This window comes from Hoplias malabaricus, chromosome 4 (genome assembly GCF_029633855.1).
Source record: "Hoplias malabaricus isolate fHopMal1 chromosome 4, fHopMal1.hap1, whole genome shotgun sequence".
Taxonomy (NCBI): Eukaryota; Metazoa; Chordata; class Actinopteri; order Characiformes; family Erythrinidae; genus Hoplias; species Hoplias malabaricus.
Genome location: NC_089803.1, coordinates 59,947,687 through 59,975,572, shown reverse-complemented (window position 1 = coordinate 59,975,572; position 27,886 = coordinate 59,947,687). Strand labels below are relative to the sequence as shown.

The 27,886-nt window shown below is 38.6% G+C and overlaps 1 protein-coding gene across 1 annotated transcript in view; it reads left to right on the top strand.

The window, feature by feature from the left end:
* The window catches only part of celsr1a (cadherin EGF LAG seven-pass G-type receptor 1a), a 101,952-nt gene that overhangs the window by 63,105 nt on the left and 10,961 nt on the right, over positions 1–27,886 (top strand). Inside the window, exons 7-25 of the mRNA XM_066668933.1 lie at positions 4,013–4,170; positions 5,790–5,953; positions 6,983–7,108; positions 11,328–11,500; positions 11,860–12,045; positions 12,371–12,484; positions 14,247–14,421; positions 14,586–14,727; positions 17,630–17,750; positions 18,178–18,361; positions 18,661–18,762; positions 20,046–20,140; positions 20,595–20,804; positions 21,519–21,702; positions 21,785–21,928; positions 22,577–22,757; positions 24,561–24,728; positions 24,871–24,997; positions 25,555–25,755. Of these exons, the coding sequence (XP_066525030.1) occupies positions 4,013–4,170; positions 5,790–5,953; positions 6,983–7,108; positions 11,328–11,500; positions 11,860–12,045; positions 12,371–12,484; positions 14,247–14,421; positions 14,586–14,727; positions 17,630–17,750; positions 18,178–18,361; positions 18,661–18,762; positions 20,046–20,140; positions 20,595–20,804; positions 21,519–21,702; positions 21,785–21,928; positions 22,577–22,757; positions 24,561–24,728; positions 24,871–24,997; positions 25,555–25,755 (2,955 nt within the window). The remainder of the gene's footprint in view (positions 1–4,012; positions 4,171–5,789; positions 5,954–6,982; positions 7,109–11,327; positions 11,501–11,859; positions 12,046–12,370; positions 12,485–14,246; positions 14,422–14,585; positions 14,728–17,629; positions 17,751–18,177; positions 18,362–18,660; positions 18,763–20,045; positions 20,141–20,594; positions 20,805–21,518; positions 21,703–21,784; positions 21,929–22,576; positions 22,758–24,560; positions 24,729–24,870; positions 24,998–25,554; positions 25,756–27,886) is intronic.

The window sequence follows — 27,886 nt, the reverse complement described above, 5'->3', positions numbered from 1 at the left end:
GTTATGAAAAATCTAATCTTTTGATAAGAGCAAATTTGGACATCAGGTGATTCTGAGAAGTGCTGTTCTTTATGTGTAGACACAAGATTATATTAATTTTTTTTTGTGCCTGTTTTTCTTCAATGGAACGCCTGCCTGACACATCGTTGTACCTATATTTTGGCCACACTGTAAAAAAATGCAATATGTATATAATATTTACCCTTTTTTTCTGTAGTTGAAACATTTTAAATGACTAAACTAAAGCTAATGAATAGCGATATGCAGATTATATTGCAGTGTTCACATGGCTTTGTGATGGCTTAAAATTCCTTGTCACTATTTGTGATCTGTGTTTATCATGTTTACCATGCCTCTGTTTATCATGCCTTTCTCTCATGATTTTGTGCTGTAAGTTGTGCAAAAAAGGCGGTGATTTTCCCGTGTTGGTAGCCAGAGTGTGGTTATTCTACTCCCCTGAGAGTTTGATTAAGAGTCTAGATAAATGACTCTGTGAAATCAAGTGCTCTGGAGATTAACTCCTAAATCAAAGCTTGGGGCATGCCAGCGAGGCTGACTCGCTTGACCCTGGCTGTTGTTAACTGTGTCGTACTGTACGGTACATGGTACTCGCTTATAAGGGAGCTGGCACATGCTCAAAAGTGCTCTCAGCTTTTTGAGGAAACCTAGCACTACTGGAAAAGGAAATGGATTCAGGTTTATTGTAGTTTTGTGATGTCAGCCAGAATATGTGTTTGTTTTGTGTGGATTTGAGCTGATTGTTTGTTTGCTTGTTTTATTGTAGCATTGTTTATTAGACTAATGAAATGTATGCCTAAACCACAAAATGGTCTCCCAACTATATGTGCTATAGGGGCTAAATAACAAATAGGTGTGAGACCAGGTTATAAATCGTCACGCACCAAAATGTTGTGCAGCCGATAATTAATAATAAAAGGCATTGTATGTAGTTTCTGACATGGCACGCCTTCATCTGTAAAATGGGAAAAACATCTTAATTTTAGCAACAACAGTTAGCACATTTTTCACCAGAATTGTTGCTAGGATGCTACAGCTGTGTTTAGAATCAATTACTCTGCTGATTATATTTTCGGTTCATTAATTAGTAGGCTTGTTTTACATATATTTATGAACACGGTACTATAATTAAAATAAAACCCTCCTTGAAATTTTTTTTTGCAGCATTTCAATGAAATATAATAAACAATGTCCTTTTCAAAATAATACGTTGGTTTTATAGTGCAGAACAGATATGATGATATATTCTAAAGTTCAGTTAGATCCAGTTGGTTTATCCAAGTGTTTTATTTCAAGCATCTCTGTGCTCACATGATTTGGTTTGATTTGATTGTATGTCGTGATTAAAACAAACGCAGAATCTCACAGATTGTATTCTTTACTGTACACTCTGTTAATCATAATCGTTTTAGTGTGTTAGTCCTCAATTTTTCATTCATTCAAGCTGTTCATTTGTCAGTTGAGAGAGAAATGTTAATTTAGAGCAACTGTTGACTGTTAGCACCATGCTTGTCCAGTGAAACATGCAAACAATCGTTGTTTATCCTCACCTTAGCCAATAGCATTGTTAGCATAATTGTGACCATGACAATACAGAGTAGTAGCTATGCTGGAATTGTGCTTTTAGTTATTTGTATGAATATTATTATTTGTATTATTGTTTTTTTTCACTATGCTACATACTGTCATCTGTAACAATGTAATAAGTGTAAACATAGTAAATACTAGTAGTTTGTATTGAAGAACCTTGTGCTTTTGGCAGTGTATTGTTACTGTTATATGTACAAGGGAAATAGCTAAACGTTAGCAACCAAGCAATTGTGACCATTCCATAGGCAGCAGTTCATATGCATGAACTGTGTGATTTTATGAACTCAGTTCTCTTCAGTGTGTTAACTGCAGTGAACATTTGTCCATCAGCAGAGTCCTTCCACTGGGACGTGTGGAACAGGTGTTCATTTCAGATCCTTGTTTGAGAGAGGATCTCAGAGGGGCTCAGGAAGGGGAAAGATGCTAAAAACAGTCTCCAACTAAACGTTACATATCTGGGCCGGCTGTGTGCCAACCGCCCTGGTCTGACCTGAATCTTTTGACCACTATCTCTCTCTTTCTACTTCTCACTCTCTTTTGAGCAGCACTTGGTCAGAAGCCAGTAGCCTTAATGAGATTCAGTACTGGTCACTTTCCTACAAAGAGAATACAGGACATGATCTCGTGGTCTCTCAGATTTACCATATTTATTTGTCATGGGTCTGAAAAACTGATCCGGGAACAAGTGGAGCTACTAGAGCTAGAGTGATAGGTTGGCAAAAAGAAACACATTGTTTCTACCAAAGAAGTTTACTTCTTCTTCTTCAGTTTTTTTTCCACTTGTTTAATGTTTAGAATATAAGCATGCTATTACGTGTTTGCATTACTTTCATATTGCCAGTACAATAAAATAGCAGCAATCTTCAGACACTAAAAATATGCTCAAATGTGCATCTCAAAATTTAAAGGCATGCACATGTCATAATGACGCAAAAGCTAGCCAGTTTTGTTTTGTCCAGTCTCCTGCACTTAAAAACAAAATCACAGCATGGCTGAAGATAGCCATCTGGATAATAACTCACGCCCTCATATCCTGCTGCTAATGTGCTGAAAGAATGCACCAAAATACAAGCATTCTGATTTGGAACTTGTTCCATTAATCAACTATTTTAAGGCCATTCTGACACATGGTGACATGCTCACTTTTCAAAGCCTTTGTTTTGCCCTGGTCTCCTGATGGTGCCTCTCGCTGACAACACCTCTATGATTTTAGCTTCACATTCTCTCTGCTGCAGTACTTCCTTAGGAAAAGACATTAAATATACTTACACATGAGCAGAGAGAGAGAGAGAGCATATATAAGTGAGTAAATCAGTGTTGCTTGAGCTTTTAAACACTGTGTCCACCCACTGTTCACTCTATTAGAGAGCCACACCTTGTTGGTCCACCTTGTACATGTAAAGTCAGAGAGAGTAGCTGATCTGTTGCTGCACAGCTTGTGTTGGTCTTTATTTGGTCCATCCTGTGGACACAGGATGCTGCACACATGACTTTGACTTTGTTGGTGCACTATTCTCAGTCTTGCAGTGACACAGAGGGCTTTGAAAACAGCAGCACTGCTGTGTCTGATCCGCTCCAGCTGAACTACTCACAAGCAGTCACCCAGAGAGTTTACTTGTGTTTATGAGACAGTGGCATTGAAAGCAAATAGCAGAAATAACCCTCAGTGCTGGTTGAATGCCAGAGTTTAAAATAGATCCAGTTGTTGAAATGGCTTTAATGGAAAAAGAGAGTGTTTTTACTTGCTGGAAAAAGTGATGTGCTTTAGGTGGGGCAGTGATAGACCTGATAAATGCCTCACTGTTTTCAATATATGGCCAACATATAATATTCTTGATTTTTTTAAAGATGATTTTATACAGGATGTGACACATAGCCCACTTTTAAAAGTTTCAAATATAATTATAATATTGTAACAAGTTTACTAATGTATTTGAAAGTTGTAACACTCTAAATAAGACCTGTTTAATCAAAACGTGTTTTGAAATATTGAAGACCTTGACTTGTGAGTGATGACTGTTTTAAAAGTCTTCTGATCTTATCAGTGTTTGATGTATTAGGTCTGACTGAGTTGATTAAATTGCCCATTACTGCACTAAGCCAGGTGCTCAGAACAAACTGATACACATCAATTCCGAATCAGCCACTACTGTAAACAGTCACTACACTTTAAGTTAATGTCTCTCTCCTTATATACTGTGATGGCTGGATCAAAACTTACAAAATACCAACTTTCAGGAGAAAGGAAAACCTTAAAAATGAATGGAAATTAATGGACCTGTGTTCAGTATTAGCTCACGGATATCAAATCTCTGCCATGACTGATCATGTGTCTTACCATTGTTCTCTCTCTCTATCTCTGTCTCTCTCTCACTCTCTCTCTCTCCCTCTTCCTCCTTTGTAGCCAAATATTGGGCGTCTTGGGGTCCCTCATGGCCCCTCGGGGGAGAAGGTGGCAGTGGTGGCTGTCGATGACTGTGACATTGCTATGGCGGTACGCTTTGGAAGCCACATTGGAAATTACTCCTGTGCAGCACAGGGCACACAGACAGGACAGAAGAAGTGAGTCTCTCTCTCTCTCTCTCTCTCTCTCTCTCTCTCTCTCTCTCTGTTTCTTCTCACTAATATATATCGCTGTGTATGTTTCACACTGCTAAAACACACCCCCTTTAAATTGAGACATATTTTGATATTTTATTATAACATCAAGTGTTATAATAAAGCATTTTCAATTTTTATACAACTGCGATTAAAAATAATAAAAAAGAAAATATATATAAAAATATGATAGTTGTTTCAAGACATAGTACAGTCAGCGTAGTAGTTTTGCCAATAAACAGAGACCTCTAATCTCCTCTGGAAAAGTTCAGCTAAACGACTGTAATCATGAGATTAGACCATCTTTTATTTGCTTTAATCTCCATCTGTCTGAGCACTTTTTAATGTCAAAACTGCCTCACCCTTTTTGACACACACACATACACACACACACACACACACACATGCACACATTTAAGCACTCCGAAAATACTAGCTCTCCAGTCTTATCTCAGAGCGAGTTTGCTAATTGTTTTAATATCTGTCGGTACAGAATTAGACTCAGAGATTAAGCTGTCAGGTGCTGATGCATACAATGTGTGGAGCTAAAAGCACTTCAAACAAATACAAATAAAAGCTTTAAGCATTGAAACCAGTGTCTCCAGTCTGTTTACCTGGCGGTTACCTGTTCAATAGAGTACTACAACATTCCATTACACATTTGAGGGCCTTATGAGTAAAATTGACAGTTAATAATAATTTCAAATGCACTATTACATGTTTTTCTTGTCCCTATTATATTTTTTGCATTAATCACAGAGTAAGATATTGGACGTATACAAGTATTTTTAAGTACACAAAAGATGAATAAAGTTCCTGCATTCATTGACCATAAGAGGTGTCTGCAAATATTTGGACATACATTGTATGCCTAGGATGTTCTGGAGAGAAATTTGCTTAAATTTTATTTTTTTTAACCTCTGTAACTTTTAAATGATGGTGAATAGACTGACTGTAAGGGCTTCATTAAGCTGTCATGGGACTGGCAGGATCATAGAGCACTCCCTAAAATGGGACTTATTTACTTCACACACATTATTTTCCACAACACCCAGGCTGTGGAGGAGTTAATCTGCTCAAGCCACAGCTCCGTTTGATGTGAAACTTATGCCGATTGTGTCGTAAGATGCTTGAGGGACTTCATGGTTATTATACAAATCTAACCCTGTGGTCACAAGGACAAGGCCAGGTCACTTTCTTCTGATCTGCTATAATACATCTGGTCAGGTGATTAATAAATAAGCTTTGTCTGAAAAACCTAATTCAGGGAGTTAGCCAGAGACTCCCTTCCTGTAGCAATATTGCTTTGTGTAATGATGAAAATTCAGATCCCTCAGCAAAGAATTCCAATATTAACCTTTTTTTTCTTGAATACACCAGGGTATGTAATGGTCCTTTTTTATCAAGCCTTGGAGATTTAGTGCTGCAATTAGAAAACTGCCTCTAAGTAATGTTATCTTGTGTACATTATTGTAGTAGCAGTGGTTGTCTATATACATATGATTATTTTATTAATAATAAGCTCTCTTTTGATGTTTGTAAACAAGCTTGATATTCTGGTTTAATGGTGTGTTTCCTTGCAGATCTTTGGATCTGACTGGTCCTCTGTTGCTGGGTGGAGTGCCCAATCTGCCAGAGGATTTCCCTGTAAGAAACCGAGACTTTATGGGCTGCATGAGGAATCTGACCATCGACAGTAAGCCTGTGGACATGGCTAGCTTCATCGCCAACAATGGCACCACAGCAGGTCTGACTTCATATACTTTGACAGCAGTCTTAGGGTCTGTCTTGATAATTAGTGAGCTCTCTAAACAGACAGCATTTTACATCATAACACTCCCAGTTCTTAGATAACTGAGGGTTTACAGTTGTTTTTCTCTGTGTCTTCTTGTCTTCTTATTTTTTGGATTTTGTCTGATCATGGCACATACAAAATCCTGTTCATTTCTCTGTTTCTACAAACCAAATATGATTTAAAAAACACCCATAAAACACAGAAACAGAATCCATGATTCAAAAGTATTTGAGTTTGTGTGAGCTGAGGGAAGTAAATGCTGGTAGTGTGCAATGAGGAATAGTTGGAATAGTGACTAAATATACTGCTGCTTGTGTAGACAATAGCTTATAAGGCACTGTTAACCAAAACACACTCAATCTGTACATTTGACAAAAAGTGTTTGTTCTTATGGATAACGTTGTTATAACATGGCCATTTGGGCATGGGGCTTTCCTTTCCTAGTGCTTATTGGGGTGGTTATGTAGTTGGTGTGGGACAGTGGTAACACCATTGGCTCAGATGTGAGAGTCGGTGTTACACCAATAAGAGTCCCTGGGCAAGACTCCTAACACTGCATAGGCCTACCTGTAAAGCTAGTAACCTTGTAAGTTGCTTTGGATAAGAGTGTCTGCCAAATGCCATTAAATGTAAATGTATTGGTGGGAGATAAACTTCCGTCACTACATTAATTTACATTATGTTCATACATCAGTATCTATATAGTCTTGTGCCACAAGTGCAAAGCTTCAGGCTCGTCGCATGCTTTGACTGATCAGTTACATTTAGCTTAAAGGAAAATTGTGTAGATTTGACTTTTGACCAACTTATAGGTTGAAATGTCCCTTGTAACTAGTACATGAATGTTCGGAATTTTTTTCTAAGATCACAAATGAATAAGACTACTTTCAATAGCTAAGTAAATTTGCAAAAAATCTGAGCTCATTCTGTTCAGTTTTTCTCTGGAGTGAAGTTCACCAGCCATGCTTTTTTGGTGTTAAGGTTGTCCAGCAAAAAGGAACTTCTGCAAAGAAGGGTTGTGTCAGAATGGAGCTCAGTGTGAGAACAAGTGGAACACCTATTCCTGCGACTGTCCAGACGGCCGTGGAGGAAAGAACTGCGAGCAAGGTGAGAGTGGATTTGCATACATGTTGGGACTATGCAGTATGGTGTTTGTTAATCATTACTCTGATATCTAGCTTTGCTGTACTAGTACTGTAGTGAGTCTGTAATATGCAGATTAGATTCTTTTTGTTTTTAAGCTCTATTTTGAGAATCCTGAACAATTAAAAACATGTGCTTATGTAGGCGCTTTTATAAATCTGGTTACAATATATAAAGTAGGTTAAATCTTTTAGAAAACAAATCTCTAATTTCTGATGAGGTCAATCAGCCAAACAATGTTTGGTGTCTAAATCTAGCTTCTGTAGGACAGGAGCTGTAAAACTAACATGGCTAGCAAACACCAGAATCAACACACATCCAAAAGCTTTTCTGTAAACACAGGCCCCAACTACTCAGACTGCTTTGAGGTCTTCTTTGTTTATACAGACTTTATATGGTAATGTGCACAAAAAAAGGCCTAATGCAGATTTTGTTTTCTTCTGTACATTACATTTACTGCTAAAACATTCATTTAAATATGTCACATAATTGATTTACAGAACTGTTTTAATAGCAACTTAAAAACTTAAAAACACATAATCTATTTGTATTTGAACACATCAGTTGCTCTATATGATGTGTCAAAATTTCACAATAAGTGGAGAAATAGGAAAGCTTAAAATTACTCATATATTCTCTGTAGATTATCTTGAATTAAAATGTATCAATTATTTTGCCTTTTTTTGTAACCTATAAATCTTAGAGACATATTTTATATTACACAGAGCTCCAAGAAATATTGTAATTGCATACATATTGCACTCCTATCAATCTTCTCACACGTGCTTGTGTGTATGCCTGTTTGTTGCCTTACTGTCTTATTTTGATTCACTTGATGATTGCCAGTGGAAGCATAGGAAGCATGCTGCAGCCTTAATGTGCATGTATTTCCTGGTAGGGAAATGTCTCCACTGATAACAATCACACAGGATCTGCTCCCATTTTCTGCTCCATATCCAATTCACTGGCCCAAAGACTCAAACCGCCAACAAATAAGATATACGGGAACATCTGCACCCATGTGTTTGCCATGCTATGATACATTTTCTTATTTTTTCTTCTTTATAAAAGGGTTGATTTTCATCCCTCAGAGCAAAGGCATGAGTCACTGTCACATGTCCTGCAGCACCTTGATGACTTAGACTGAGGTTCAGGGTTACAAGTCCAGACAAAGAGCACAAAAGGAAAAGCCATTTTGGTTAGGACTATGTTTTAGTCACCTTTCACACAAGGGTCTATTTGAATATAAGAGGTTGGTATGTAATATAATATCCTCCTGCAACCGTGATGTTTTTATTTGGTTTTCATTTTCATTTTTACTGTGTGTCGTATATTTTTTTTAAGTTATTTTTAAATAGTATCCAGTTAATTGATTATTCATAACTAGGAATAGGGATCATTGATTAATCATAAAGGCTTTACTGAATAAACTGGGACACTTTTTAAAGGACTGTAATTCATAAATTCACAACTTGTGTGAAAGGGGTTTCAAATATTGTCGCTGTACAAAAAAAAAATCTAACATGGTAACTTTACAGAGGAAGGCAAAACTGATCTTACAAGTTCATTCATTCATTCATTCAACTCCTGCAACTCTACGTCATCCTTATCAGGTTTGCAGTGGGTACAATACCCACACTGAACCCTTGGGCATCAAGGACCACACCAAGGCACTATCATCAAACAAACATGAGACTAATCAGTGCTGCTATATAGGGAAGCTAAATTAATTAATATGAATGTAATTTTTGTGACCTGTAGTTTCATGTATTTTGCATGTTACAGTAAACTTACCATGGTCAGATTGAGTTGACTAATGGCAGTAATGTGTCACAACAGCCTCTGGTCTAGGGTCTCATGTGACCACATTCCAGGACTGATTTGATGAGCTGAAGTCTTGTATAAAGCAGCACATATCACTGAGGCCCTAAGGCAGAAGTCGGTCTTACAGATCATTCCTTTCTCTTCTCATCAGTGTAGAATAGACTAGAGTAGATTTTACATGATAGTCAGTTTTAATGAGGCAGGAAATTGGACCGTCTGTGCTGTGTACAGATGATGTTGAACTTGGATGTGTTCTGATATGCATTGAAACGTTGCATTCCTATGTTTCAAAGCCAGCTCTTCCTGGCAAGTGTACATTGAGTCATAACACAGTACCTTTCATACACTCTAAACAAACTACTTCTTTTACTGTATCCCATGCTGATTGATTATGCAGGTGTTGTAACAGCCTTAATGATAGTTTAGCCTCCATGTAGAGCAACAATTTTGTGGTTGGACATTGCTTAAGGCTCGTGGCGCCAGCGTGAAGAGATTTAACGTTAGCCTGGTCTACTTCAGGTCCTCATTCAGGCCTGTCGGGTCTCGTTGAACACTGTCGAGACGCATGGTTCTTGACATTATCTCATCCAGAAGAAGCAATAACTCTTCTGGGCTTAAAACAACTCTCTCCAACAGGAATCACATCAGCATGCCGGCTTTTGGCTTGTATTCTGATGAGTTGCATGCTTTAAATAGCTCTTTTCCTCGTGGTTTCAGCTAGTTACAGGATAGCCTTGTTTTCCACCCGTGGCTTACCTCAAATACCAGCCCAAGCATCTTCGGATAGACTGTCCTTTTATTATGAAGCTGAGCTTTGCCAGGAAACAGATAAGGTATCCATCCTGGGGTAAAACAAGGAACTCTACCTGGGAGTGTTTGCAGATTTTTGGCAGTTTAGCAAGTGGTGATGCTATCAAGCTAGCATTGGAATTGTAGAGAAATGCCAGAAAATTGTGAAGCTGTACATACTTGTATTTTCTGATTTCTTGTGACTTCAGAAGTGAAACAAACAAAAAATATGTTGTGCAGATTCACATTTATGGCTTTTGGCAGACATTCTTATATGCAATGACTTACAATCATGAACAGTGGTAGACTACAAAAGATTTAGGAGTCTTGCCCAAGGACCCTTGAATGTATTGTGATTTTCCTACCCAAGTTGGGAATCAAAACATGGCCTGCTTTTGGACAGCACTGTTATTCTATACCAACAAAATACATATTGAATACATATTGGGTGCAACATTCTGAATTATTTTTATATAAAATGATTCATCTAATTTTTTGACCATTATATCAAACTCGAAAGAATTTAAAAGAGGCCTAATAATATAATGTTTGTCAGGTTATCAAACCACTATGAAAATTTAAAGAAAGCACATATGTGAGAAACAGCATTGATTTTCATCCCAAATAATAATGTTACTGTTTGAAAATATGCAAAAAAAGTTACAGACATGTTACTAAGATTATCTTGATATTATGTTAAGTGATAATGATATATCATCAAATCACTTGCCACCAATTTACAACCTTCTCTTGGGGTATCAGAAATTGATACATTTAAGATAGAAAATGTTGATTAAAGACTGACAGTGAAATGCTGCCAAATACAAGAGGCTAATTTCTGTTTTTGGAGATAATTACTATCTGTTTGCTTCAGTGGAAAATGCGCCTGGGGGAGCTTTCACACTCTGATTGAGTTTAGAAGAAACTTCTTCAGGCAGGAGAAATTTGGATTGCTCTGACAGAATCTGTGGCCTCATCTTTGAGGTGTACCAGTGTTAAATGTGTGTTCTCTGTGTTAAATATCTGTCCTCATTGTCTCCTAAGAGTGAAGTTTGTGTTTGTGTTGGGATAATGCCCTTAATGTAACTTGTCTGACAGTGATTAGGACTCATACCTGAGGAATTACTGTGAAGTCAGAGTGCTTTCCTCAGATCTACTTGTGTTTTCATATTTGTAATTATCACTGTCCCAGGAGATAATCAAAAGATTGAATAACTCAGGTCATAGTGGAATTATTAAAGCACAAAACATTTGTATTCACACCTTATTGGTGAAGTCCACTGCTTTAACTTGCACCCATTATGGAAATTGATGCTCATATATGCATATACCTAAATAATCTCCACAGAAAAAGCATGACATTAAATAAATGGACACCATGTTCAATGTCATGGATCTGCTAGAGGGGTATGAAACCTGCAGCATTGGGCTTTGGTGCAGTGAAACTGTTCTTTGGAGACGGGACCCATTCAAGACCTTTGGGAGGGGTTGAGTGATGTTTGTGATCCATAACTAATCATCTAAAACTAGTTGTGTACAGACAGTGTTTAAACTGACCTCTCTTCCACAGTGATGTCCTCTCCTCTGTACTTTGATGGTCACAGTCTGGTGTCCTGGACTGACCCTGACCTCACGGTGGCAGTGCCCTGGTATATCGGTCTGATGTTCCGCACCAGACAGAGCAGTGGCTCGGCCATCCTTATGCAGGCCAACGCTGGCCCTGCCTCCCAAATCAACCTGCTGGTCAGTAAATGTTTGAAAAACAAATGTCTGCTTTATATATGCATGTACTCAATTTTATATATATATATATATATATATATATATATATATATATATATATATATATATATATATATATATATATATGTAACTTAGTATTTTCTTTTAAACCAAATTGGAATTATATAATTCTTAAATTTTATCTGATATAAGAGACAAATAAAACTGAATATAAGAGATCACGGATATCCTGCTCAAAAACATTAACGTTTATGGTGTTAACCACCTTGATATAATTTGTAGTACAATTATGAAGTACTGCACATAAATGTTCAAACTGGACCTTAAATACTTTGGACAAATACTGGATTTGTCCATAGCTGGTGAACAAGCAGGTGCAGATGGAAGTGAGGCTGGGGGAGCAGCGTGTAGCCCAGCTGGAATTCTCAGAGGTTCGAGTGAATGACGGAGAGTGGCACCACCTCCTAGTGGAGATCATCAGCAGCAAAGAAGGAAAGGACACCAAATACATGGCTCAGGTCTCTGTGGACTACGACATGTTCAAGGTGCTGAGGTTTTTCACATCACATTATATTCTTAAAAAAACATTGTTGCAAGTTGGATGGTCTGCAGCAGCTGCACCCCAGTTTGTGGTGGCCATGTCTAATGACAAGCACTGGCTGGAGAGAAAATAAAAAACAGTATCAGTGCAGCAGTGGAAATGTAATGTTTATTTGGCTAAATGCAATCAAATGCTGACAGGAATGTTCCAGTTCTTTCAACAGAAATGTTGGATGTCCCCAAACTGAAATAAATTGAAACTGTGGATTGCGTGTTGATTTCTAAGCACTGAAAGAAGAAATACGACTCTGTGTTGTGATGTTTTTTTAGAGGTCAGTGGAGATTGGGAACGAGCTGCCTGGACTCAAGGTCAAGAGTTTATTCATTGGCGGTCTTCAGGGTGAGAAAAACAACGTCCTGCAGGGCTTCCAGGGCTGCATGCAGGTGAGTGAATACCAGAAGGTACCTCACACATTGCATCCCTGTTTTGTGTACACATATAGATGACTAGTATTGACCCTTTGATGCAGTCTATTGTAATAAATTACTGGACAGCCTCCCAGCGGTCAGTGTTGTGTGTAAACCCTGGACTGAAGGGTATGTTGTGGGTATTTGTAAATGTTGTTCACAAGAGAAAAATGTCCTTATCATACAGGAAAACCAGAAACTAAAAAGAATAACTGTACACAACAGTGTGAGCCTTTAATATGCAATGCCTTAGTTTTGCAAATCTGAAGATTATGAGGATTTCATTGGATTTTAATTTTCTATGCATACAGGTGCATCCCAGTAAATTAGAATATAAACAAAAAGTTAATTTATTTTAGTAATTCAATTCAAAAAGGGAAATGTATATATTATATACATTCATTACAAACAGAGTGATCAATTTCAAGCATTTATTTCTTTTAATGTTGATGATTATGGCTTACAACCAATGAACACCCAAATGTCATTATCTCAAAAAATATATATATTATAAAAGAAAATACGAATATTAGACGAATTTAAAAAATTATTTTTAATACAGGAATGTTGGCCTTCTGAAAAGTATGTACAGTATATTCACTCAATACTTGGTCAGGGCTCCTTTAGCATGAATTATTGCATCAATGTGGTGTGGCATGGAGGCCCTCAGCCTGTGGCACTGCTGATATGTTATGGAAGCCCAGGTTGCTTTGATAGTGGCCTTCAGCTCATCTGCATTGTTGAGTTCGGTGTCCCTCATCTTCCTCTTGACAAAACCCCATAGAGAAGGTCAGACTAGTTTGCTGGCCAATCAAGCATAGCGGTACTGTGGTTATTAAACCAGGTACTTTTGGCAGTGTGCCAAGTCCTGCTGGAAAATGAAATCCACATCTCCATAAAGCTTGTTAGCAAAGGGGAAGCATGAAGTGCTCTAAAAAGTCCCGGTAGACGTCTGCGCTGACTTTGGACATGATCTAACACACTGGACCAACACCAGCAGATGACATGGCTCCCCAAACCATCACTGACTGTGGAAACTTCACAATGGACCTCAAGCCCCTTGGATTATGTGCCTCTCCACTCTTCCTCCAGACTCTGGGACCTTGATTTCCAAATGAAATGCAAAATTTGCTTTCATCTGAAAACAAGACTTTGGACCCCTGAGCAATAGTCCATGTCCCAGAAATGTCTGTGTGGTGATTCTTGAAGCATTGACTCCATCAGCAGTCCACTTACTGTAAATCTCCCCCAAGTTTTTGAATGGCCTTTTCTTGACAACCCTTTCAAAGCTGTGGTTATCCTTGTTGCTTGTGCACCTTTCTCTACCACACGTTTTTCATCCACTGAACTTTCCCTTAATATGCTTGGATACAGCAGGAAAGTGTCAAGTTAGCAATCTTTCCTCTGATTGTGTAGCCTACTGAATTAGACAAAGGGACCATTATAAAGGCTTAGGAAACCTTTGTAGGTGTTTTGTGTTTATTTTTCTAATTTTCTGAGATAACGACTTTTGAGTTTTCATTGGCTGTAAACCACAATCATCAACAATATAGGAAATAAACGCTTGAAATACATCCCTCTGTTTGTAATTAATCTATATATTATTTTTTAAATTGAATTAATGATATTCAGATGTATTGAGATGCACCTGTATATTCATTCATTCATTCATTTTCTGTACCCATATATACATATATGCCACATGATAAAAATTGTTGTGTGTCTGTGTGTGGTATAGGGTGTGCGTATGGGTGAGACTTCAAGCAACACTGCCACCATTAATATGCAGCAGGCTCTAAAGATCCGTGTGGAAGAGGGCTGTGACCGTGATGACTCCTGCGACTCAAACATTTGTCCAGAGAACAGTCATTGTACAGATGACTGGAGCTCCCACACCTGTGTGTGTGACCCAGGTATTGACCTCATACCTGCTGCTGGTTATGCGGGATTTGTCTTGAAATCAAATTCGTTCTGCTTCACTCTTTCTGCCAACTTCATTTCGATTTCACTCACTGTGTCCTCTCTCTCTCTCTCTCTCTCTCTCTCTCTCTCTCTCTCTCTCTCTTTCTCTCCCCAGGTTTTTTTGGTAACAAGTGTATGGATGCCTGTCAGCTGAATCCGTGTGAGCATGTGTCCACATGTGTCCGAAAGCCGAGCTCTTCTCATGGCTACACCTGCGAGTGTGGTCAGAACTACTATGGGCAGTACTGCGAGAACAAGTAAGAGCCTAAAAAAAATAATTATTTATGCTGTCCTGTCACTGACTCATATTGCCAGGTCATTAAGCCTGTATGACAACTTTGGTTGCTACACACATTACCACTGCCAAGTCTTAAACGGCTGCTGGGATTTGTTTAGTCAGACTGCATTTCACACGCTGCAGCAGATTCCTTACTTGACTCTCTGACACTTGTCAGTGCTTGTTCAGCATTGATACTCTTTGATTAAAACCCATTGTCTTTCCATGTTGAAGGTATGTCATATATTTGCTTATCATGTTCAAAATATTGGAGCTGAATCAATATAAGCTCCAATATATGAACCAATATAAAATATGAAATATCTATTATGATGCTACTACTATAAAACGTATCATTGATAAATGGAAGCACAGTGGAACCTCTACTAATGAACACCTATACTAACAAACTTTCCAAGATACGAACCGGGCATTTGAATATTTTTTGCCTCCACCAACGAACCATGACTCTAGAAACGAACCCGAGCCTCCACCGATCCGGCAGCTGGAAATGGCCACTGACAACTATCGGCGAGTCTCCCAGCGCGCCCAGACATCGAAATTTGTGCTAAGTTAAGCTGTATCTACGCTTTGTCTCCCCACATTCACCCGCTTACTCTCCATTATTCCCCCCACCCCCCACCTCCTCCAGCCAGTCGTCACGTCTTCAAGGTAGCGATGTGTAACCACTTAAAAAAATTTTTCCTTCTTTTTTATTACTGTTACCACTATATTTCTTTTTTATTTTAGTAACGCTACATGTATTTTTTTTACTAATTTGCGAGTGTTGTAAACATATATCAGTGCAAAAAGGGTGACTTTCGGGGCGGGGGCTGGAACGCATTAATTGCTTTTGCCATTATTTTAAATTTTAAACTCGAGAAACGAACTTTTCCACTTACGAACCGGGTCACGGAATGGATCAAGTTCGTAGGTAGAGGTTCCACTGTAATGTTAGATATGTTAAGACTGATGACCAGAACTTATTGAATTTTCTGTATCATTTCACCTTCAACTTTTCATTTCAACTTTTGAATTTTGAGGTAGATAACTAACAAAATTTCTTATATATATGAGAAATTGTTCATGCGATAAAGAGAAATCGGGTAATCGTACATGCATGCATATCATCATATAAAAAATAGTATATATATATAAAATTGATTTCAAACTTGAAAAACAGTATAATTTTGTGAAAATGTATGGATTGTGTGATACCACATGTTTAGGTGCGGAGAAAAAATGTGTCATTTTTGTTACATCTTTGACTTTACTGGGCACAGGTAATTACCCTGTGTGATTTATGACTGTGGAATTCCTCCTGAGGCTGGTGCTGAGTAATTGTGTGTGTGTGTGTGTGTGTGTGTGTGTTTGTGTGTGTGTGTGTGTGTGTGTCATTGTATAAGCTTTGTTTCACAAAGCAAAGAAAAGTAGTTCAGTGTAGCAGTAAACATGAATCTGTATTCTCAGTGTTGAAGAACCTGTCAGGAAACTTAGTGTCTGTACTCCACCTTAAAAGTCTCTGGCACCATTTCTTACACCTCCTTTAAGCAGCTTTAAAAAATAAGTATGTACATCTCTGACCTCCTGATTTGATTCAGTACTGTGCATAGCTGTGAGTGTGTGATACCTTGTGATGGACTGGTAACCTGTCCAGTGTGTGTTCATGTATTCCAGCCAGTGATTCCAGACTGTGGATCCCTGATCCCCTGTGACCCTGAACAGAATGAAACATTTACAGATAATGAATGAATGAATTTGTGAAGTCCTTCCATAACTCTCAGAAATTAGGTCAAAGCTTTAAGGATGTGTTACCACTGATCTTAGTAATAAAATTATTATTATTATATATTCAAATGCACAAAGTTTTTTTGCCTTTTATCTGATCTCAAAACAGTGCCATCATACTAACAACTTTCATGATTCCGGAGCTTGGTCCACTGTCTTGTTGGAGTTTGTGTAGAAATCATGCGCAGTTTCCATGGCAGAACTTAAGTCTAAACCTCTCTACTTCCATATTTGGAGCTGCAGAAGGCTGAATGAACTGAGATGAAAGCTCTGGCTAGGGCCTGTAGATTAGGATGTTATGAGCTTTTCTCTGTGGGTGGGTTTTCTTCCAAAAAAACATTTCAAGTGAAACATTTGGACATTTTATCACTTCGGGAGGGTATGGGTTTAGACGCTTCTTTGAGGACTGTTTTAGTTCAGAGCGCCCTGCATGTACCTATGTGTCCTGAAAGTATTTGCATGTAATTGTATATATTTAGGCCAATATCTTATCTCAAAACTGTCATAAAACTATGTCGCAGGCATCAAGAATTATACAGACAGTTTGAAGTGATTAATTTCTCATTTATTAATAATGATAAACAGTTCAAGTATGTTTTTTTTTCTGAAAAAGATATTTTAGAGTAGGTTTTAGAGTATTTTCAGAACGAATTCTTGCTTTACCAGCTGCATAGTTTATGTTTAATAATATAACCAACCTACTTCAGACAGTGCAGCACGGCGTCTGAACAGGCAATGTCACTGTCACACAGCTCCAAGGTTCTGGGGTGGTAGGTTCAATCCCCACAATCCTGGATCATTACCTGCAATTAGCGTGGTGTGTTAAATACTAAATTGAATAAGTGTGGGCCCACTGGTACCCTGTCCAGGGTTTGTTCCAGCCTTGCACCAATGATTCCAGGTTGGCTTCCGACACATTGTAACCCTGAGCAGGAAGAAGCAATTACAGAAAATGACTAAATGATCCAGTTAAAACAGTATTATGTGAGCAGCTCTTTTAGTTTAAGATTTTGGCTTCATCAAATTTGATTATGTCTATATTATCTTAATAAGATTCATCTTTATGGTTATTTTTCTCTGTCTTTGCCGATCAGAGTAGAGAAACCATGTCCTAGAGGCTGGTGGGGTAACCCCATGTGTGGGCCCTGCAACTGTGACATCAACAAAGGCTTCGATCCGGACTGCAACAAGACCACAGGAGAGTGCGGCTGCAGGGTAAAAACACACTGCTCAGTCCTTTGCGATACATCCCCTATAAAACAGCAATAAGTCATTTTTACCACCTAATAACTTGCAACCCCTTTGATAAAAGTGATTATTTTTAGTTTTTCTTTCTGTAAATTTCAGCCCAGGTCAAACAACACTGTAGAGTCTGATTATATAAGTTTAAACATGTTTGTTCTCTTGAGGAGGGGGGTTGGGAGTAGGGTTGGGGGGGTATTCACTCTGTGGAGCATAAACAGGTTCCAAAAAATGTAAATAACACTCAGTTTCATAAATATTGTTGTTATTTCTCTGTTCTGCAAATGTCTGGTTGTTCTTTTAACAGAATTATTTTCCTAAGAATGTCTGTTAAATGTATTAAATTAATTACATATGGTAAACCCAAAGACACCATAACTAACTTCTCTTTACCTCTCAGGATAACTATTACCAGCCTAAAGATAGTGACACCTGCTACCCTTGTGATTGCTTCCACACCGGAGCCAGTTCCAGAAACTGTGACCCACAAACTGGACAGTGTCCCTGCAAAGCTGGCGTGATCGGACGGCAATGTAACCGCTGTGACAACCCATTTGCTGAAGTGACCAGCACTGGGTGTGAGGGTATGTATTTGCCAAATAAGCAGAATACATAATCAGAACAAAAACCTTTATCTCAATTTAATTTAATTAATTTATTAATTTTTTTCATATAGTTTCAAAATGACAGCTCTGTTTACATTGTGCCAAATTTGTAGATATTAGGTCAAAAAAGCTACTGTACAGCCTATATACACCTGTTTAAGTGCTGAGTCCTGTAATATGACTCTATGTTATTACAAAAAATAAAGATTAATCTGATTTTACTAAAGCTTAGACATAAAGCTTTGACTGTGACCTTGTGCCCTGTGCATGACCTGCAGTTGTTTATGGGAGCTGTCCCAAGGCCTTTGATTCCGGGATCTGGTGGCCCAGGACCAAGTTTGGCCTTCCAGTTGCTATGAACTGCCCCAAGGGATCAATTGGTGAGTTGTACATGCTTGTTCTATAAGAATTATGGTGTTGGATTTCTATGTCCATTTTCAGACAGTCATCAAATGCTGGAACACACATACAGTACATAGGTATATGTATTTTCACTGTTGGACTAAAGCCCTGTATCTGTTTTTGGAATGTATTTCTTTTATGTTCAGTTGGAAAGTTGTCCAGCAGCAGTGATAATTATACTTGACAGTCTATTCTTTTAGAATCTACATTGACTGATTTATGAGGTCCATCTTTTTATATGTGTACGGTTATAGACTGTAGCTCTTCGGTTGCTGCACATTTGCCAGACGTTGTCTACTCCATCAGTGGTCAGTTTCTATTCACATGACCACTTTTGTCAGGATGTTATATGTTTGGTATAATATTCTCAACACAGCACTGACAAAGATATGTTAATAGGATGGTAGTGTACAGATGCCAGTGTCATTGCTTGGCTGAGTGTAGTCCAGCTTCCAAAAATCTCCAGGAAATTGATGTTCTGTGATCAAAAACTGACCATTGATGAAGGGAGGTAGTCAGGGCTAAAGCAGGGTAACACAAAGACTGCATCAACAGACGTGCTACAGTCCTTAATTTTAACAGAGAGGTACAGCTACAATCTTACTGTCTAATAAGTGTGTTTCATGCTAATCTATGTTACATTTATTTTTATTTTGCAATGTATTTTTTGGCACAATAATATACTGTAGAAGCTGTAAACTATGGCTCAGATGAATGGCTTGTTTGCTGTGGCTTTTATCCCCTCAGGGGTTTGCAGTGTTCCTCTGGGCACTTTTCTTTTCCCCTGTCCCTTTTCACTGGGCCCTCACACTGGCACAGCCCTGCCATTAGCTCTTTTCATTGGGTGGGTAGTGAATGTTTATAAGGCCTTGTCTCTGGAGGGATTCGTTGGCTAAACATGGTGTATTGTATAAGGATGACTTGGCCTGGTATCCACAGTGTCACATTCACCACACAGTCAGTGAATGACCAGTGTTGATGATGGTTCTAGACTGAGGCTACTGTTCCAGATTGTGAGGGGAAGTCACACATGCTTTACTGGCAATGCTGTGCTAGAAGTGCAATGACCTGATATAATTTGGGCTCCATTTCAACTCTGCCAGCATTACTCTGCCCCCTCTGGTTTGGTCACTCTCTTGCATGCTTTCAACACTAATTAAGACACAAAATATCATTATCTCAGCATCAAGACAATTTTTTTTAGAACATTTGATTTTAATTGAGTTTCTAATCTGTATATTTGTGTGTGTGTGTGTTATAGGCACTGCTGTCAGACACTGCAGCGATGAGAAAGGATGGCTGCCTCCAGAACTCTTCAACTGCACCACTGTCACGTTCTCTCAATTGAAGAAAATGGTACACTCCATTAAATAATCAGACTGTTTCAAAATATCATGAGGTTCAGTCATGTTCAGGAGGTTAGCAGTTTAACAGTGGCGTAATACGTCACTTATCTGATTCCTCTGCCAAGTAAACGTTTGATGAAATACCTGGTCCATAAAAGATAATGCCAAATGTAGTTGGTCATAGATGCAATCATAATATCATATAATCATATCTATGAATGGTCTTAATGTCTAAAAAGGATGATGATTGAATAACTGAAGATACAACTTCAAATAAGTCCAAGTTAAGTTAAAGAACACTAGAGCTAACAGAAGTTGATGGGTTACAACATTGTGTAAATGAGATCTTCCATTAAACAGTATCTATGAAACAGTACAGAGATAATTATATATTTTACAATTAGCCTTATTAATAATATTATTAAAGTAAGACATTGGTGCACTGGACACTTTCTCTCCTGCAGAATGAAGAGATGCATCGCAACGAGTCCAGGATGGATGGGCAGAAGTCAAAGGACATTGCCCAAATGCTCCATAATGCTACAAACCAGACCAAATCTTTCTATGGAAATGATGTGAAAACAGCCTTCCACTTGATCTCACGTGTTCTCCAGTACGAGAGTGAGCAGCAGGGCTTTGATCTGGCTGCCATGAAGGACGCCTCCTTTAATGAGGTTAGAGTTTCGCATCAAATGTAACAGTCAGTTTACTTTATGATAATGGTCCATTATCATGATATAGTATTTATAATTCCTAAACTCTCTTATTACCGCTTTGTCTTTGTCATAAATGTGAGTTGGTCTCAGAGTTTTTCTAAGCAGGTGTGTGATTACTTATGTTAGTTTAGCACATAGTTAATGATTATGTGACATGGAAAGTGTGAGTGACTCATAGATGTAGATCATTTATAAATCTAGTTTGGCTTGTTCCTCTGCTGAGTATATTTTTCCACTGAAAAATTATTTTGATCTGTCCTAGTCAGCAGTTACGACCACAAAATTTGATTCAGTGTTTTTTCAGAACTATATTTTTCTATAAAAACTTTAAATAAACAACAACAATTACTTTGTGCTTGCTGCTGGGTACTGAGAAATGTTCATTCTTTAAAACATCTATATGGAATGATGTTTCGTCCTTTAATTTTTCCCCTCTTTTATTAAAAAAAATATTGCCTGTGTCCAAAGTAGATTTAAATATGCAGTGAAAATGTTATGCAATATTCTGTACTTACCTCAGCTATGCTGACACCATGCAAATCCATATGGTATCAACCAATCATGTTCACTGTATGTGATGTTCACTGTATGTTCACTGCAAATGTAGTTGTGGTTATTTTTTTCATTTTGGTTAGTGTCCTTTTAAATAATACATACATTTGTATATATTAGAACATTGTGAAAGCAGGCAGTGCCATCTTGGACCCCAGCAATAAAGAGCACTGGGAACACATCCAGAGGACAGAGGGTGGGACAGCACACCTGTTGAGAAACTTTGAGGAATATGCCACCACTGTGGCTCGCAACATGAGGAAGACTTACCTGAAACCCTTTACCATCGTCACGCAAAACATGAGTGAGTCCCAGCTCTGAGAAGATTAATTTGAATAGAAAATGTCAGTATTTGTTTAACATTATTCACGTTTCCCTCCAAAAAGTTATGGCAGTGGATTATCTGGACCCTTCTAGTCCAGACGAGGCAAAAATCCCTCACTTCCAGAAGATTAAAGAAGAGTGTCCCAAAGACTTGAAGTCTTCAGTCTTGTTCCCGGAGTTTAACTTCAGATCCACAGAGCACAAGGGTGAATATTTATAAGCATGTTTTAATGTTTCATTTAAAACCAACTACTAAGGAGGTTTGGTTAAGAGTTAACACAGAATGAGACAAAAACAGTGGAAGAAAGAGTTTTCATTTATCAATGGTTAACATTATGTTGTACAATTTGTTTAACATCTTGTGTTATATGGGTTTCTAAAGGTAATCCATCATGACATTAATCTTATTACAATGACATACTTAAACGCGTATAAAAACTTTTGAGTAACATTTTACTCCATTTCATTGTCCATTGTCCAAATGACATAAACCCACATGTATAAAGGCTTATTCCCACATGTGTCAGTGGTGATAAGTTTTTCTAAGGTGAACTTGACTAAAGCTGCCTTTATCACAATTATCACTCATTAGAATAAGCTTTTCTTGATGTCTGATTATCTATAAAATTTGGTGTCAGCTGTGAAGAAAGAGTTATGTAAGTGTCATGCAGCTTTATGAATGATGATGCCCTTTAAATTGTTACGAAGCTTGCTGTGAAATTGTTAAAAAAATATTGAATGAATGTTAGAGTGTGAGAGCTGTTCTGTTAAAATATAATTTATTTATAAACGTAGCTTGCAAACATATTATGTTTTAATTTCATCTTACCTTGCACTAAAATTTCTCTTTGCAGCTGCTCCAACAGAGAGACCAGTGACTCAGACGAGCTCCACTGAGGAAGACCATTTTGAGGTCCAAAGGAAGAAGCGGGATGTGGAAGTTCCTCCTCCATTTCCTGTGGCTACTGTGATCGTGTACCGATCTCTGGGCAGGCTTCTGCCTGAGCACTATGACCCTGATCGCCGCAGCCTCAGGTGCAACCACGGTTCATTCAAGGGTTAGGGTTAGATGAATTTTACCTAAAGCAGAGTTTTTCAAATCCGGACCCTGATCCAGGTTCCAGGCCATTGTCAAAACATGGATCAAAAGTCTGGCTTTGAAGACCTGTCCTATAGTAAGGACTGCTCCAAAAGGAGAGCTATGGGGCTTTGAATTAGTGACATTTTGTGTAGTTGTTAATATAATTAACCTTGTTCTCTTTATGAAACCTATGTAAAACACAGATTTCTTTATACGATATTCTTTCTGCATGTAGACATTATGGTGTTGTTTTCTAAAAGACTGGCAGGCTTTGTAGGTTTTCGTGAAAACATTGCTGAACTGGCCTGTGCTAATGTCATCCTGTCCACTCTCTAAAGCTATAACTCCTCAAAGACATACCCAGCTGAACACACAGAGCTTTACATTCAGTAAACTATGACAGCACTCGAGTGTGAAACCTTCAGCACCGTCAGAACACACAGCCTAATTACCACATTCCATTCACATGATACACAAACTGTTTCAGTTTGTTATTACCACGAAAGCTCATCCAAATATTTAAGACAGCTGCCACAGGACGGCTGTGCCTACTGATACTAAACACTATACATTACTGTGAGCTGTTTCACCAGTTGCCAGACACTGGACCTCTGAACCAGTGTGTTCAGTACCTAATCTCATTTCTAATTCTGCCTCTTGTTGGCCTTTTTCCTTTCCCTTGCTCCAACTTTCTCATTCTTCCCTTGTCAGCTTTTGCAATTAAACAAACCAGAAAATACATAATTCACAGTGTTTCATTAATGTAACTTATATTTATTTTTAATTTATTCCAAAGAAGAAATTTTCGACTAAATTAAAAATAAATTTAAAAAGTCAATACAAAGGTCAATATAAAAAATTGTGCGACACGGTGGCGCAGCAGGGAGTATCGCAGTCACACAGCTCCAGGGACCTGGAGGTTGTGGGTTCGATTAACGCTCCGGGTGACTGTCTGTTTGGTGTGTTCTCCTCGTGTCTGCGTGGGTTTCCTCTCACGGTCCAAAAAACACACATTGGTAGGTTGATTGGTGACTTAAAAGTGTCCGTAGGTGTGAGTGTGTGAGTGAATGTGTGTGTGTGTCTGTGTTGCCCTGTGAAGGACTGGCGCCCCCTCCAGGGTGTATTCCCGCCTTGCGCACAATGATTCCAGGTAGGCTCTGGACCCACCGCGAACCTGAACTGAATAAGCGGTTACAGATAATGAATGAATGAATGTATAGTTATAAATGAATAATATTTTAAATATATAATAATATACGTATACGTATTGAATAAATAATATAAAAAATAATCGTTCATTCATTGTCTGTAACCACTTCAGGGTCGTGGTGGGTCAGGAGCCTACCTGGAATTACTGGGCACAAGGTGGGAACAAACACTGGAGGGGGCACCAGTCCTTCACAGGGCGACACACACACACACCTAGGGACCCTTTTGAGTCGCCAATCCACCTACCAACATGTGTTTTTGGACCGTGGGAGGAAACCGGAGCACCCGGAGGAAACCCAAGCAGACACGGGGAGAACACACCAAACTCCTCACCGACAGTCAGCCGAAGCGGGACTTGAACCCACAAGCTCGAAGTCCCTGGAGCTGTGTGACTGCGACACTACCTGCTGTACCACCGTTCCGCCCTAAAAAAAAACAATCAGGCAAATAATTAATCAAATGAAGAGGCACAGCCATGACTCAGTATGAGAGAATTACGGCTTGTACCTTGTTTCTCTTTTATCTCAACATGTGTTCTGTCTATACAGAGTGCCCACCCGACCAGTCATCAACACGCCCATAGTCAGCACCACAGTCCACAATGAAGGTGAACCACTGCCCACACCTCTTGATAGACCCATCACACTTGATTACACCCTGCTAGAGACAGAGGAGAGGACCAAACCTGTGTGTGTGTTCTGGAACCACTCCATTGCGTGAGTCCCTGCGATTGTTAAAAATTTTAAACTCAGCAAATAAATAGAAGTTATGCATTACAATTTTAGAAGAATATCTTGTAATGGTTTATGTGTAGTGTGTATGTGCCTGTAAATGTGCCTGTGTGTGTGTGTGTTGTAGGATTGGAGGAACTGGAGGCTGGTCCTCTAAAGGCTGTGAGCTCATTTCCAGAAACAGAACTCACATCAGCTGCCAGTGTAACCACATGACCAGCTTCGCTGTGCTCATGGACATCTCCAAGAGAGAGGTACAGCAACGGACACATAGCACCAGCGTTAATCTTCCAGAACTTGTCTAGGAGGATAAATATTTGGTTGAGAGAGTATTAAACATGCCCACTTCACATCTAAACATTCTCCTGTTCTTACCCTCTTCACCCCTCTCATGTCTTTATTCTTATAGCTACAGTGTTGTCACAAAAATTTGGTCGGCTCAGTCCACTCAACTCCATTCTCAAAGCAATGTTCTTAACTGTGGTGTCCCTGCTTCTGGACTATGTATATATACAGTGCCAGGCAACAGTTTTAGTTTAGTTTTTAAACAAAATCATGTTATTTAAAACTATTTATTCAGGCAAAAATCTATTTTATATTACTATAAAATTCTAATAAAAATACACACTAAATGAGAAGTAACAAGAGTTATCTCGTGAGACACCTGATAGCTGATATAACAGAACTGGGAGTTGGTGTACTCTTCCAAATGTTCCCAGAGTCCAAAAAGAAATGGTTAGGGTGTGCACTCTCTATCCGTTCTATGGGTCATAATATCAACATATGTTTTATTCTTCCTTTGTTCTTTCAGCATGGAGACGTGTTGCCCCTGAAGATAGTCACTTACACTACAGTATCAGCCTCATTGCTGGCCCTGCTCATCACTTTTATTCTGCTGGCCATCCTGAGAAAACTCCGCTCCAATCTGCACAGCATCCACAAGAACCTGGTGGCGGCGCTCTTTTTCTCTGAGCTCGTCTTCCTCATTGGGATCAACCAGACGGACAACCCAGTAAGACTTCTACTTTCAGTGTAGTTGTCACGTTATTTGTGATTGGGGAGATTTTTAACTAGAGAAGCCATGATGTTCTTTGTTTAAAGCCAAAAATTAAAAATGAATGTGATATTTCTGATTTCAATCTATGGGAGTGGCTTTGAATGGAGGGCTGAAAGTAGGTGCTAGGACTTTTTCAGTTGAATATTTTTAAGAATTAGCTTACACTGGATTCTACAATATTACCGTCTCCAGCTTTAAAATATGCATCATGATCGTTTAACCTCCCTGTGAGTGTATGGATGTTCTTGACTGGCTAAAGAAAACTGTGTGTGATGGTATTTGTGAAGATTTGGAGATATATGAAATAAGTCTAAGGCCTATGTGACATTGGTTTGGGGGAGAAAAAAGGAAGCTGTAATCCATTCCTTGGGAACTGATATGCGTTTGTGTGGAAGACATTACGAAATGGAAATGAAATCTCTGATGGTTTTGGGCTATTTTAGAAAGAGCATTAAAGAGGGAGTAGAGGACCTGATTTTAAAGTGGTCGTTAATGGCTGCTCAAATTGTAGATTTTGTAGTGAATTTGTTACTTTTTGGTTAGTGGGACATTTTTGTTTCGTACAGTTCTCAGCTGAACACTGGGCCTGTTCCTGTTGTAAAACACCAGTCATTACATGCTTAAATCTTTAATTAGGAGCTGTGTAGTGATGGGTTAGGCCACACTAGCGGTTGTTGACAAATGGCTGGGAATAACCTGACAGTGGAAAGCATCTATTTACATTCTGGTGATTCATCGCTGAAGAGGAAGGAGCTGTTTCATTGGTACAGATAAAATCCCTGTAATTACACACTTGGTCCACATTCACACACACACACAGAGACCCACACATGCTGTTGATGATGTTCATGCCTGGAAGGCTGGCTGGATTAAAGGAGGTATTGGAGCTATAGAGTAAATTTCAGTAAGATACAAAAGTATAAAAGTGTGATTGTTGTTGGGCTCAGGCAGGAGCTGCCTGGGAATTGACAGGAGCTTACGTTCTATGAATAGATTTTAAAGCAGACTTTATTGGGTAGATTATGTGACATGTAACAACAAATTGATTCAGCACAAATGCTCTGTTCCAGATTTATGCTAGTAGTCAAAATCCTGGAAGCAAGGTGATATATGTTATACATCTGTGTATGTTTTGTTGCAAATAATCATATGATGATAAAAATGTTATAATTGAAAAAAAAAAATATTGTGTGCACATGCTTGTCCAGTGTTCTTTATGTAATGTAGGGAATGTGTGTGGGAATGTGATTGTATTCAGCCATAAAAGCATAAGTGAAGTCAGATAATGATGGTAGACAATTATCTGTAGAGAACAAACTGGATGGAACTCTTTAATCAATCCAGAAAACACTGTTCCACCCTTCTAGCTGACATTTGGCTTTGGGCATGGGGACTTCTTGTATTGGTACCATGTGTATCTGAGCCTAGCAATAAACAATCAGTTCGTAGACTTATTATTGTTTTTATAAAAACTATTATATATTCGTTATTTCCTAAGTATATTATTAATGTAAATGAGTGGCACAAGTAAATTAAGATCATGCATCGATAAAATGTGTGATGTTAGCTAACGTACGTGGTTAGTTTGTTTTATTAGAATTCATCCTTGAGCATTAGAGCCACATGCAACAGTCTAACTGCCCCCTCCTCACCCTATGACCTCACACTGTGGGCTTTATCATAGAGACAAGTTGGGGCTGGTGTTTTCTGGCGCTCAGAGGATACTTTTATAGCTACAAACACACCCTGATACTGCATAATTCTACACAAAAAGACAAGAAACGCCCTTCACACATGAATGAACACCTGCACCCCGTTATGAAGATGATGTGGTACTGTACATGAATTAGGGTTAATATGTAGAGTTTGTCAAGTAAGTCTTTGAACTTTGTGTGAGTGTGTGAACTTCTCTGTAGTGAAGTTGTAGATTTACACCTAACACGGTTAACCCTCTAATACAAAAAGGGGCTTTCGTTTCTCTCTCTGTCTCTCTCTGTCTCTCTCTCTCTCTCTCTCTCTCTCTCTCTCTCTCTCTCTCCCCCTGTCTCCCCCCCCCTCTCTCTCTCTCCTCTCAATTCAATTCAAG